Source organism: Drosophila elegans, unplaced genomic scaffold, assembly GCF_018152505.1.
Source record: "Drosophila elegans isolate 14027-0461.03 unplaced genomic scaffold, ASM1815250v1 contig_476, whole genome shotgun sequence".
NCBI lineage: Eukaryota > Metazoa > Arthropoda > Insecta > Diptera > Drosophilidae > Drosophila > Drosophila elegans.
In genome coordinates this window covers 9,741,387-9,753,927 of record NW_024545863.1, presented here as the reverse complement: position 1 = coordinate 9,753,927, position 12,541 = coordinate 9,741,387, and the positions used below count along the sequence as shown (strand labels likewise).

The 12,541-nt window shown below is 36.6% G+C and overlaps 1 protein-coding gene across 1 annotated transcript; it reads right to left on the bottom strand.

Annotated features, from left to right (window-relative positions):
* Positions 1–7,673: 7,673 nt before the first annotated feature.
* Positions 7,674–12,008, bottom strand: LOC108140962 (beta-ureidopropionase). Its single transcript, XM_017264030.2, has 4 exons — positions 11,855–12,008; positions 9,940–10,202; positions 8,016–8,635; positions 7,674–7,923 (listed from the first exon to the last, which is right to left on the bottom strand). The coding sequence occupies exons 1-4, from the start codon at positions 11,956–11,958 to the stop codon at positions 7,750–7,752; spliced, it is 1,161 nt and encodes a 386-aa protein (XP_017119519.1). The 5' UTR covers positions 11,959–12,008; the 3' UTR covers positions 7,674–7,749.
* Between the last annotated feature and the right edge of the window lie 533 nt (positions 12,009–12,541).

Sequence of the window (12,541 nt, the reverse complement as noted above, 5' to 3'; positions counted from 1 at the left end):
AAGTGTTAATGTATACAAATTAAGCACTCTCGTTTTTGCAGTGCATGTGTGTTAGGAAGAGTGCATGTGCGCGGAAGAGAATGTGGACAATTTAAACAATAAACGTTCAGAACAATTTCCTCATTCATCAGTCGTCCCCACTGCACTTCACCCCCTGGCTCTTCTGTTCTCACTTGGCTAGCTCTCTTCCTTTTCTGGACACATTTCTCTTTTTCTTTGCAAGAACAAAGTAAATAATTAATTTATATGGTTTCGTTTTTTGGTTAGCACTTGCTGGTGGGTTAAAACTGGGGGTTTGGGACGAGGAAAGTAAGTGTTGTCACTGCAGGTGTCAGCCAAAATAACTAAAAAATTGTTTCGTTTCTTGACTGTGTATCTGTTCTTTTGTCAGCTTTTTAACTGAAAAAAACGTCTGTTTTTAACAAATAAAAAATAACTATACCATTTCGGTAAATATTTTTCATATATTTTTGTATTGTGAAATACCCCTTCATTCGCTTTAAGTTCGTGCAATGGAAGGAAGAGCGCTTGGTTAAAGGTGAATGAGATGAATCTCATTTCTCATTAAGTCAATAAGAAGAATTGATCCATTTGGGACTTCGAAAACCCGCACAACGTATTGAGGAAGCCAATCCTTCCACAACGAGTGTCTGTGTGGTGCGGTATGTGGTCAGCCGGTACATGGACCCGTTTTTCTTCGAAAACGAATAAGGAGGATTTAGGAGGTCAATGGTGACCGCTTTTGCGGTGTGCTGGAAGAATTTTTCTGTGGGGTGCTGTCAAGGATGAGTGCTATGCCAACCATTTAGATACAATTGACGACCTAAGGCACGAGATTGAAGTTGCTATTGAGGTCATTGAGGACCATAATGTCTGAGTGAAAAATTGGGTCGATCGAACGACTTAGTGCACAAATGCACAAATGCTCAAATAAGACGCAAGGTTTGGATATTTGAAAATTATCCACCCGTTTCATTTTATAGCCGTTTTAAAAAGCAACCGCTAGTTTGGAAATCCTGAATTATAAGAAAAAATTAATAAATTCATTTCATTCATTCCTTTACAATTCCAATAAACATTTTTCAAATAACTATAATACATTTACGTTACCAGATAAGTATTCTTGATTATTATCAACAGTGGAATCAATCAAGCCAAGCAAATATATTTGGTTGCATCTTTCCAACAAGTATTTAGGACTTTATTATTTAACTTTCATAGGAACGATCGATAAATTTATAATGGAGTTCACGTAAATTCACAAACCTTTTTTGTTATTTTTAATGAATACTCATGTCAAACGGCCATTATATACGATTTAAGTATTAGTATATTAATATATTATAATATATAAAAACTGCAGAATCACAAAAATGGTTCTTCAAGTTGTAAACCTTGTAATAACGAGGTAAGACACACTCTACAATTAACCATCGACTAACCAATAAGCTAACTTTCTTCGATATAGGGCAATTCAAAGTGTTTGCTGGATAATATATTGAATATTCATGAAAACGAATATAATTTCATTGACTTTCGCACCCCTAGCACCACATTTAACGGCCCATACAAGGGTCATATAAACATTAACTGCTCCATGTAATAACTGTTTACACGCGCATAAAAATTGAGCTCAACTCCTGTGACCACCCTAGAAAGAGAATGTCCAAGCAGGTCAGAGCAACGGCCGCACTTTCTCCCGCCCAAACCCACTTTTCTCGATTTTCCTGCAGCCCTGCCTTGCTTATTGCCATCGGTGCGGTAAGCAGGTGAGAAGTCGAGCATGGCACACACTTCACAGGCAGCCGCAGGATCTGCAGTCGGGCAGAACCGCAGTAGAACCAGACCACCATTCGCCACCCACGCACCCACTAGCCACTCCAGTTACACTTGCCATTACACTTACAGTTTCGGCTTCGGTTTGAGCTCCTTTGTCTTTCCGCTCATAACAGTAAAAACAGCAGTAAGAATAATAAAATAAAAGAGGAATCAGCCAAAGGAGGAAAAAGTTACTCATGTTGGGCAAAAATTTTAAATATTTCTTTGTTTAATTCGAGTGTGCCTTTTGCCAAAGCTTAATGGTCTGCAACGCTCCGCTTCACATTATCATTACAATTGCGAATATTTTCACCTGGCGGCCGTTAATTCGAACAGGTATTAATTATAAGACCTCAATGGGCACTGGTCATAAACACAGAACATCTTGCGTATTGCACTTAATTTTCTGCTTGGCTTGTGGTCCATTAAACGAAGGTTCTCAGTAACGGCAATCGCAATGAGAAAATCCAGATATTTGCAGACACAAAGTGCAATTGTAGTGAACGGACGAGTGCCAAATATGCTTTTTAATTAATATTCTTGGCCTTACGCATAAGCTGACGAAAATTTATTTAGTTTTAAAGGCGAAATTGCCTTTAGTTCCATACAAAAATATCCTTAAACAATAGAAAAGCATCCTTTAATTTACAAAATGTACGCGAAAGAAAAACAACTTTAAAGAGGAAGTAAACGAGTCAGTCGAAAGAACGTTCGACTCAGCATTATAATTCATTAGGTCTTTAAAGGCATCAGAGGACTTGAAAACCCAATAACTGCTAAAATATTAGCTCAATTTTAACAATTTGTGTGCCTAAAATAAATTTCCTTATTTTTAGGCTACTGGCGAACTTAAAATTTGAAAAAAACATTAAGGCTGCTTAAGACCATAAATTTGGAATAAATGAATGACATAGTTCTTAGGTTATTGGCGACCTATAAAATCAATCAAAGATGACCATAAAATTATGTAAAAATTTACCAGTTATTTTGACCTCAGTCCAATTTTCAGGGCATATATGCCCTAAAACTAAAATTTGAATTTGTTCTATTTTTTTATCATTTGTTTTGTTTTTTATTTTTTTATTTGTTTTTAAATAATCTAATTAAAATTGTTACTAATTACAGCTAATTAAAATTGTTTCTGCCTAACATAGTTTTTGTCCATAACACTGTGCTTGTGAACTGGAAGGTTATGTATTCTCTTAAGGTTAATTAATTTAAATGACCCATATCCTTCCACTTCATAACGATAATAATTTGAGCAAAATGTTGTGACAAGTTTTGAACAAAAATGTATGTTTTTCCTTCTAATTAAATAATGTCTTTTATAATATATATATTTTTTTATCAAAATCAGAAGTTTTTACAATACGTAAACCATTTTGCCGAGGTTAAATCTTATAGCTTAACACTATAGTGTTGGCTATGTAGTTAGACAAATGGAGCCACCTAAACTCCTTTTGTTTTGAGGGGAATATTAAGTTTTTAAATTTGTTAGCTACTCAGCAACGGGTATCTAATAGTAGACTAACGACTAAGCCGTTTTTTATTGTTTATTTCGAAAATCGGGATACTAAATCGAGCGACAAAAGGCAGTCATAAAAGCATATAATTAAATTAGGTAGCTGCAGGTGATGCAAATTTTGTTTCATTTAATATTTGATCATTTTTGAAAGAAAAGGGTTCATAAATTTGGCCAATTCTTATTTATTGCGTTGTCCGCAATTGTTTAAGTTTTGCAATACCCAAAGTGGGCTTTTCCAATAACCAAGTTAGAATTATTAGGTCAGATTTTGAACTCCCTTGGGGGAATTGACTTTTATGCTTCAGCACACACACACACACACACTTTCTCTCAGGTTCCATAAAAGAGGCCCCATTCGTACGTAACCATTTCCCACTTTGCATTCAAGTTTTCCATTTCCGCTTTGGCGCCTTTTCCCTGCCACCAGTTTCTGCCGTCGCCAGTCCCAGTTGCATAATATTTTATTATCCCCAACGCCTATCTGCATTGTCCCGGCACAACAGTACACCGCCCCCCGGAAGCCACCACTTTCATTGCCAGTTATCTGCGAGTATCCGTGTGCCAGAATCATAATCTTACAGGCCCTAACAAGTGCAAGGGCGGCTGGAATTTAATATAACGAACGCCTTTGTTGTCCTCCTCGCTGGTTTGTTGGTTTTAAGTTTTCGTGTATTTCATTACGAGGGAGTTGGGATTGGAACTGGTATTGCGATTGGGAATAAGGATCGGGCTTGTGTGCCGCTTGCCACATTCAGCAGAAGCTTAAATCCTTTATACAAGCTGTTTGCCGCGCATAACGAAATAAAATAAATAATCCCGTTTAATGGCAAGGCCCCGGGAATGAGCGGCACAGTCGGAGGCTCCAGTTTGCCCCCATCACCAGCCCAAGCTCCATCCCCATCCCCATCCCCATCTCCATACCATTTCCATCCGAGCCCCAACAATGCCACCCGGCATCGCATTTCCTTTCCAATTTTCCTCGCCTGTGCCTGTGCCTGTGTCTGTGTCTGCCGGTTTTTTCTTCTGTAGCTCCTGGTGATTCTGCTCCTTTTCAGCTCCTTTTCCCTTTTCATTTCTCGTCGCTGTTGTGCACACGTACGCGGCTTAAGATTTCCCATTCATATCGTGTGCGGTGAGTGCTGCTGTTCCAAACAGGGATGCAGACGGCTCTGAACCAAACTCATCTGAACTGCTCATCCCTGCTCTTAAAGAACGGAACTATGAACGGAACTATACTAATTAATAATTAAAGTAATTATCATAGTTTTCAAACACCAGGGGTTTACCTGTTAATGTCGCAGAATTTCGTTTTCTTGACCAATTAACTTAAACCAGCATTTCTTAAGGGGTATTCTGATCTAGAAATTAAAAAAAAAACCTTTGCTTTTTTGCATATGTTGAATGTTCATAATTTTAAAAATATGGTCCTTAAAAGATTATTCAAAAATCGGATTATTTTAGGAAATACATTTCATTTCTTTTTATTTTATTTGAAAAAATGCCTAAAATTCAGGCTTCTAGACCAGAATACCCCCTTAAAAGTACTATTCCTCGATCGATAAGTTTGATTAGGTACGTTATTACTTTATTTATTTATTACTTACACTTTTGTTCGTAGTGCGTATTGATTGTAGCCAAATAGGTAAGGGCAACCTAAACCGGTTCATGATTATTCCATAAGCCACTGAGCAGAACATTTTCGAACCGGCTGTACCCCTGATCTTTAAGGAGAATACATCTGCTCTATGCGTAGTCGACATCCTGTTCAATATGCATTTGGCTGGTGGTTAATGCCGCCTTGGGAGTAACTGATTGCCACAGTGGCACCATTATTATGCATGCAGATTGATTCACGTCCATGGCGTTTTTTCAGCCAGCCTGCCGCATAATGCACACACGCATCCTGCCAGGGACCTGATTGCAGTACAGTCTTGAGTCCCGGAAGCCTTCAGGACTCCCACACAGATTGCACAAGCTTAACGAGCACTTAAGGGTCTTCGCTGGGAGCTGCTTAGCTCTAAACATCATGTTTAATTAAATATGAGCTCATAATCGAGTTTGTCCATTTAGTCTGTTGGCCAGCTGCCTCCCCCCGTTTTATAGCCACTTTATCTGTTTAATTAAAAGTTTGAGCCTTAATTGAAATCGCTCTGATATCTAAGCTGTCACAATTGCTATCTGCCGTTTGAACGGAGGGAAGAGAAGTGATTAGTGTAATTGCTTGAGGCTGGCTTCAAAATTATTATCCGATATATAGATTAACTTGAAGGAACTTAAGCATGCAGACGGTTGGGAATTTATCTCGGGCTTAATCAATCAACTCAGGCACTGAATAAAATATTCGAGTCTGGTCGAAGATAAACTAAGGCTATAAACGAGCGGCATCCACATTTTATTGGCTATTCCCTGTGCGGCTCGTTCGGAAAGGCCTCTGTCACTTTGGGTTTTATTTGGCTTTTCCACGGAAAACATATTTATTAGCAACATGTCGAATGGGTAATGCAATCGAGGACTTAAATCAGTTTTCGCCCAGAGTGTGTGTGCGAAAGTGAATTTCAATTTGAATAAACGAATGTTGCAGGGTTAATATTTGATTTATTTTCGGGTGACCTTTGTCAAATAGACACACACCAAATCCGACATTCCTGCCCACACATCCTGCACAGTATGGGTCAAAGTGGTAGAACGAAAGGGAATTTCACTATTTACATGACATTTAAATACTATTAAACTTGGATCTCTAAATATAACCTTTTATTTGTTAGAACTTTCCTAAATCTATTTTTGATACGGTGATTGCCATTACCAGAAAGGTAGGTATAACCATTTAAAAAAAATGGAAAAGTAATGTTGGTTATTTTAACTAAAGTTGCCTTTTTTTGAACTGGAGGAAAGATTTTTAGGTATGGTATTATAGGCAGTGTACTACATACAATACATGTATTCAGTACTTTTAAACTTACCACCTAGGTACAAAATATATATAGCTATCCTTTACCTTACCTAGATAAACCTTTAAATATTTTGAAATATTTTTAGTGTTTGTTTTTATTTTTAAAATTAGTTTAATATATGCTAATAAAAAGTATCATAATTTTACGTCAACTTAAAGATTAGTTAGTTATACTTATGGTTTGTACTTTATTTCGCCAATATCTTGTTCCTAGTTCCAAAAAAAAAGTAGCTTTCCCAACAGTATTTATACATGAATACAAATATATGTATATATTTTACGATTATATTTGTGTGACCTCTGGTATAAAAAAGAATCAAAATTCACACATTTGCTCTTTGTGTGTTTTTGACTTGGATGTAGCCCGAAATTCAATTTGCATATTTCCATTTCCTTCTCTAGCCAATTGCATAGAAGTTTATAATTTCCATTTGTGTTGCGTTCCTCGACAAGCAATTTGCGCTTTGGAACTCCATTGCCTCGCAAGGTCAGGACGAGAGCAGAGAAACCAATTCAGAATAATCTGCCCAATTACTGACAAGGTCAGCCCAGTCATTTTGGCAACGCACAAACGATTATTACTGCATTAGGAGTCGGCAAAGAAACGCACATGTGAGTCGCATGCAGATAAGCAAACGTAATAGAAACAGATTATATCCCATCCCCACAGGAACCCACACTCGAACCCACATCCCATGTCCCATGCCACATCCCATGTCCCATGCCACATCCCATCCCGGTTCCCCGCCCTCGGTTCCCATTCATCCGCAACATAATCGTAAAAGTCAAAGCTAAGCTCAATGCTAGATTGCTGAATTTTGTAGGGAGGGAGCATTTTAGAGCAGTCGTCGGGGAATGAGATACAATAGAGATGCTCTTCTTCAAGGATGTGACTCTTAGCAAGGGGACTTGACATGACTCAAGCAAATTAAAGTCGATAATACTAAGAAATTTTACAAGTATCTAATAAGAAGTAATCAAAGTCGCAATGAAAAATGTAGTTTAAACTATTAGGTAATTCAATTATTGAAAAAACTAAGTAGTTTGAACGACTGCAAAATCTTTCGAAAATTCTATTGATCGGATATCATCTAACATTTATGCTTTTCTTGAATCATATAATATTTAGTTAGTTTTAAGTTATATATTTATTTAGCATATATGTATAAGTTAGCAGTTCGTTGTTAACTATAAATCAATCAATAAAAATATTTTGGTGCTTCTCTTCAATTAACAAATTTTTTGTTCACCAGAAATCCTCAATTATTTTTTTTAATACTGTAATTAAGAATGTTCCCAAATGTTCTTTATCTTTGCAAAATAAATGTTGACCATATTTTTGATTATTTAGACTTTTCTGAAACTTAACTTAACTGATTATTTAAAAAGTGCTCAACTTTATTAATTATATCAATAAAAATGCTATTTCTTTACAGATATTATAGTCTTAAGTTCATGTTTCCTTGATGATCTGCGGCTTGAAATCCTGTTCCGATGCTTTTTGAAAAGACTCAGCATAGAGTGGAAGCCTTTGGGTCATACGGAAGCCCCAAAAGTCCTTTACCTGGCGACACAGATTTAGATCCAGTTCAGCAACCAGTAAACCATCTCTGTCCCGCGACAAGCTCTGGAAATATAACAGTCAGAATAATTTAAGTAGTACTCAGGTGACTAATCAACATTTTTTTTGAAACAAATTTTATAAATGTCTGAACTTACCGGGGTCCTTGAACCATCAGGAGCAGCGACATACGAGGATCCGTAGAAGGGCCCGAACTCCTTGTGGGCCTTTTTACCATCCCCAGATGTGTACTCGTGTGGGAACTCCTCCGTTCCCACGCGATTGATCGGAACTGTGAAGTAGCTATTGGCGATGGCCGCATTGCGGGCCTCAATGCTCCAGAGTGGCTCCGATAACCGACCGATCGTGGCCGAGGGATTGAAGACGATCTCTGCACCATTCAGCCCAAACATCATCCAGTTCTGCGGGTGATGACGCCCATAGCAGATATTAATGGCCAGCCTGCCGAACTCCGTCTCGAAGACCGGGTGCCCGGTGTCGCCCTCCATATAGTACGTGGATTCATTGAAGTCGCCCACCCGCGGAATGTGGTTCTTGCGGTGTTTGCCCAGGTAACGACCGCTGTTCGAGATGACCACGGCCGTGTTCCAAATGGTCTCGCCGTGATCTATGTCGCGCTCCAGGATCGAGCTAATGATCACCATGTTATAGGCCTTGGCCAGCTCAGCTAGCATCTTGGTCGTAGGACCGTTTTCGGCCTCCTCGGCGAACTCGCACCAGGGAAACTTCTCACGAGTGCAGAAAGCAAATGGCATGGCTAAAAAATTATTTGTATTACTTTACTTTGCCAGAAGTTCGGCCGGCTATGCATTTTTAACAATATTTTATCAACAAGTTTATAAAAACAAACAAGATCTAACACTATAGCTGTGTGCCCCGACTATTGGATACTCCCCAGAAATCAATTGGGTTTTACCACAAGCTAAGAGCTTGCACACCAAGAGAGTGTGCACAGCAGACTTCTATATATATATATATGATTGTCCGATTTTAGCGCCTAACACCCCAATGGAAAGGTATCGGTAAAAGAATATGGTGTGCATACCAATACTTTTAAATGATTTGGCTCAGGAGAAAACTAAAATTTATTTTAATTTTTGGACCGGTTTAGTGAAGTGCTCAACTTTAAAAGCCGAATTTCATTTTTGCTTAAAAATGGGGGTGATTGTTAAACAATTTTATTTACAACTTCTTTTTTTTTAATAAAAACATTTGTTCTACGACTTTTTGACAAACAAGCTAGTTTGGCGTTTGCCAGTTTTTTTTTTAAACGGGCCTCACTAATACTTTTTAACATTTTATAAGTTTAGATTCCTCCACTTTTGATTATAAGCAAATGGGCCTACAGTGTCGTTTTCGAAAGTTATTAAGCAACAAAAACGGTAATGGTTTTCAGTTCAGAGCTGCTAAATCTTTTAATTTTTGGAATAGCTCCAAAGGCTTATACACTTCAGCTGGCCGACGTGTGTTCCATTCTTGTTATTTAAGCTTTAAGTCCCTAAATGCATTTTTTTGTTGTTTAAATAAAATTAGAAGTAAAGTGTAATTAAAAGATTTTTTTTTTTAAATATCAACGTAATAATATGGAGTTACCTTGACTATATTTCAAACAAAAACATCCGATATCAAACAAAAACACCTCTTCACGCAGCGAGAGAAAATGCCTCTGTACACCCAGAGAAAAATCATGGTAAGTTTAAATGTTTTCTCTTTGACTTTAATGCTTTCGGTACTGATTTAACCCAAAGGGGATGTGTGTTTAAATTATTTATTTTTAAGCTCGGAAAAACTTTGTTTTGAACTTAAACAATTTGAAGCTTACAGTTTTCCAATTTTACAAATTAATTATTGTAATTAAATTATCATGTTTTTAGTTTAATTATGTTTTTAAAAACAATATTACATTCAAATATAATTGTACTATAAAGTGTTTCTCTGGGTGTAGGCGTACCGAATGGGATCATTTCTATTAATTTCTTTATAATCAAATTAATCTCATTTATATTGATAAAATTTGTTGTCTTGAAAAAAACGCATTACTTAATACGCTAATGTACTCACTCCACGCTTCTTGGGTGCAAATAATATTGCATCCAGCCTCCGCCGCCGCCTTGATCATGGTCTTAACCTTGTTCCAAATGGCCTCCCGCTGTTTTTCAATGGGCGCCGTAGTGGGAATAGCGATCGAGTTTTGAATGGCGCCAACCCTAACAATTCGTCGTTTCCGAGTTTGCTCTTCTCGGGCAGTAAAGCGATAGCCCTTGATGTCGAATCCATTTTCTTGGGCGATGTCTTTTGCACTTGCGGGCAGCTCCAGCGTTTGGCTACATACATAAGGTTAGATTTAAATTAATATTATATTTAATAAATAAAAACGATTTAAAAGCAAGAAATTCGGAAATTGTAAATATATTAATCTTGCTTCCGAATTCTGTCTATGAAAACTATATGATATAGTCAACCGATCCGGCAGTTCCAACTAATATGTTACTTGAAACCAAGAAAGTAATAAAACGTCGGCATGCCGAAGTTTATATACCCTTGCAGAAATGGCAAAAATTACTTAGTCTTTTAAACATCTAAATTTCGATTTGTATGTTTATATGTAAAAACATTAAAGCTATAATTATTTTCAGTTAATTATTAGATTGTTCCTATGACAGTTATATGATATTGTTCTCCGATTTAAATAAAATTAAAAGCGTAATTCTAAATTTTTAAACCATTACTATGTCCAAAAGAACTAAAACAAAAAATTCAAAATTCGAGAACGTAAAATTTTTTCATTTTTGTTGTTGTAATATTTTTATTGTTCCCCTGGGAGCTATACGATATAGTAGTCCGATTTTAGTCAAACTTAAACTATGATTAAGAAACAAAAAACAATAACTATATCTCGAAGAAGTATAAAAAAATAAAGAACAGAAAAGTTATAATTTTTGATAAGATAGTCGTCCGATCTGGATCGTTCCGACTTCTAACTACCTGCAATAGAAAGACAATTTTTGGGAAAGTTTCATGCAGATAGCTATAAAACTGAGAGACTAGTTTGCATAGAAACGTTTGCAACAGACGGACGGACAGACGGACGGACAGACATGGCTAGATCGACTCGCCTAGTGATGTTGACCAAGAATATATATACTTTATAGGGACGGAAGTGTCTCCTGCGTTGCAAACCTCTGACTGAAATTATAATACCCTCTGCAAGAGTATAAAAATATGTCTTTTGGGTATATTTAATCCAGATAACTTTAAAACTGAGAGATAAGTTTGCTTCTAAATAGACATTCGGATAGATGTGCATGGCTAAATCTTTACATATGATGATGATCAAACATATATATTTACCTTATAGTATTTATGAAATTATAATATTCTTTGCAATGATATAAAAAGGTTTGATGCTAAAACTAAAACAAACACATGCACAAACGCATATACCCTAAGAGATTATTATAGCCTGGCCAGATGTTTTTTACGCTGTGACCCCACTTTGACTCTTTGAAATTTTCGAGATAATCGCCATGTGGTGACTTCGTCAAAACTGGCTGAAATCGGTAGCTTATCATTTATAGTCGCAAAAACTAAGAAAAATCTTTTGAACCTTGTAAAACGTCAGAAAGTTAAACTAACAGGTTTCCCTATTTTCTTGTTTTGTTTTGTTTTGAGGATCACTTCACTCTCATCACCAGATGTTCTCTTTGAAATATACGTAACTGTGTAGATACAGTGAAACGGAATATATTGTATTAGTTCTATATATAAATGTATTTCGATCGTTGAATAAATAAACGGAAAATTTAGAGACAGTGATCGTTCACCACTGGAATTGCTTTAATTATCCTATGTGTTTGCCAAAAAACTGAGATAAAATATTTTTAGAATTATCTGAAGATATATTTTATGGTCACCACACATGATGTTCTTACTTTGTCAGGCGTTCTTATCATAATTGCTTTTCAGCTGTACTCACTCTTCTTCCACACCGTACAAAATTCGCTTCACCTCCCTTAGTTCGTCAGCAGGCAAATGCTTTTCCAAGCATTCATTCAAATTTTTTAGTTCAAACGCCGACATTGCTCTTAATTCACAGCAGCAGAAAATTTAAATAAACAACCATATGCGTCCAGCGCTCTGTATTGAATGATTCTGCCGGCGATCGTTTCCACTTGTTATCTCTGCCTCACAGCGCTCTCTCTATTTTTGTATTATTTTATTATTTTTCTCTCACATCTTCTCTCTAGCGGGTACAGAAATTGTGAATAGACACACCCATTGGCATTTAAATAGAATGCCTATCGCTTGAAATGCTTCGATATATTTTCGAAAAAGACTTGTTATGTATTTTCCTCTAAAAAATAAAAAACTATATATGAAAACTGCAACAGCATCTTTTGTGTGGAAGAACATGAGAGAAGTGGTTTTATAAACCAAGTGGTTTATTTGACCTACTTATTATACCCTTGCAGAAGGTATTAAATTTTAAGTCAAAAGTTTGCAACGCATTGAGGGTGATGTTCTCCAGCCTCTCCACCAACCGTAAAGTTCACATTTTTAATTTACTTTTGGGCGTTATTTATGCTTAAACCAATTGGCTAAGCTAAAGAAAAATGTTGATCGTTATTATTTCGAAGCGATGAGCTCGTTAAACAACTTATAC

What these genes read in the sequence shown, in the direction of transcription:
- LOC108140962 (XM_017264030.2), bottom strand. Translation starts at nt 11,958, where the DNA reads ATGTCGGCGTTTGAACTAAAAAATTTGAATGAATGCTTGGAAAAGCAT. An exon ending in TTGTACGGTGTGGAAGAAGA is followed by an intron (nt 10,203 to 11,854) that starts GTGAGTACAGCT and finishes TTATGTATGTAG; the next exon opens with CCAAACGCTGGAGCTGCCCG. An exon ending in CTGATGGTTCAAGGACCCCG is followed by an intron (nt 7,924 to 8,015) that starts GTAAGTTCAGAC and finishes TTATATTTCCAG; the next exon opens with AGCTTGTCGCGGGACAGAGA.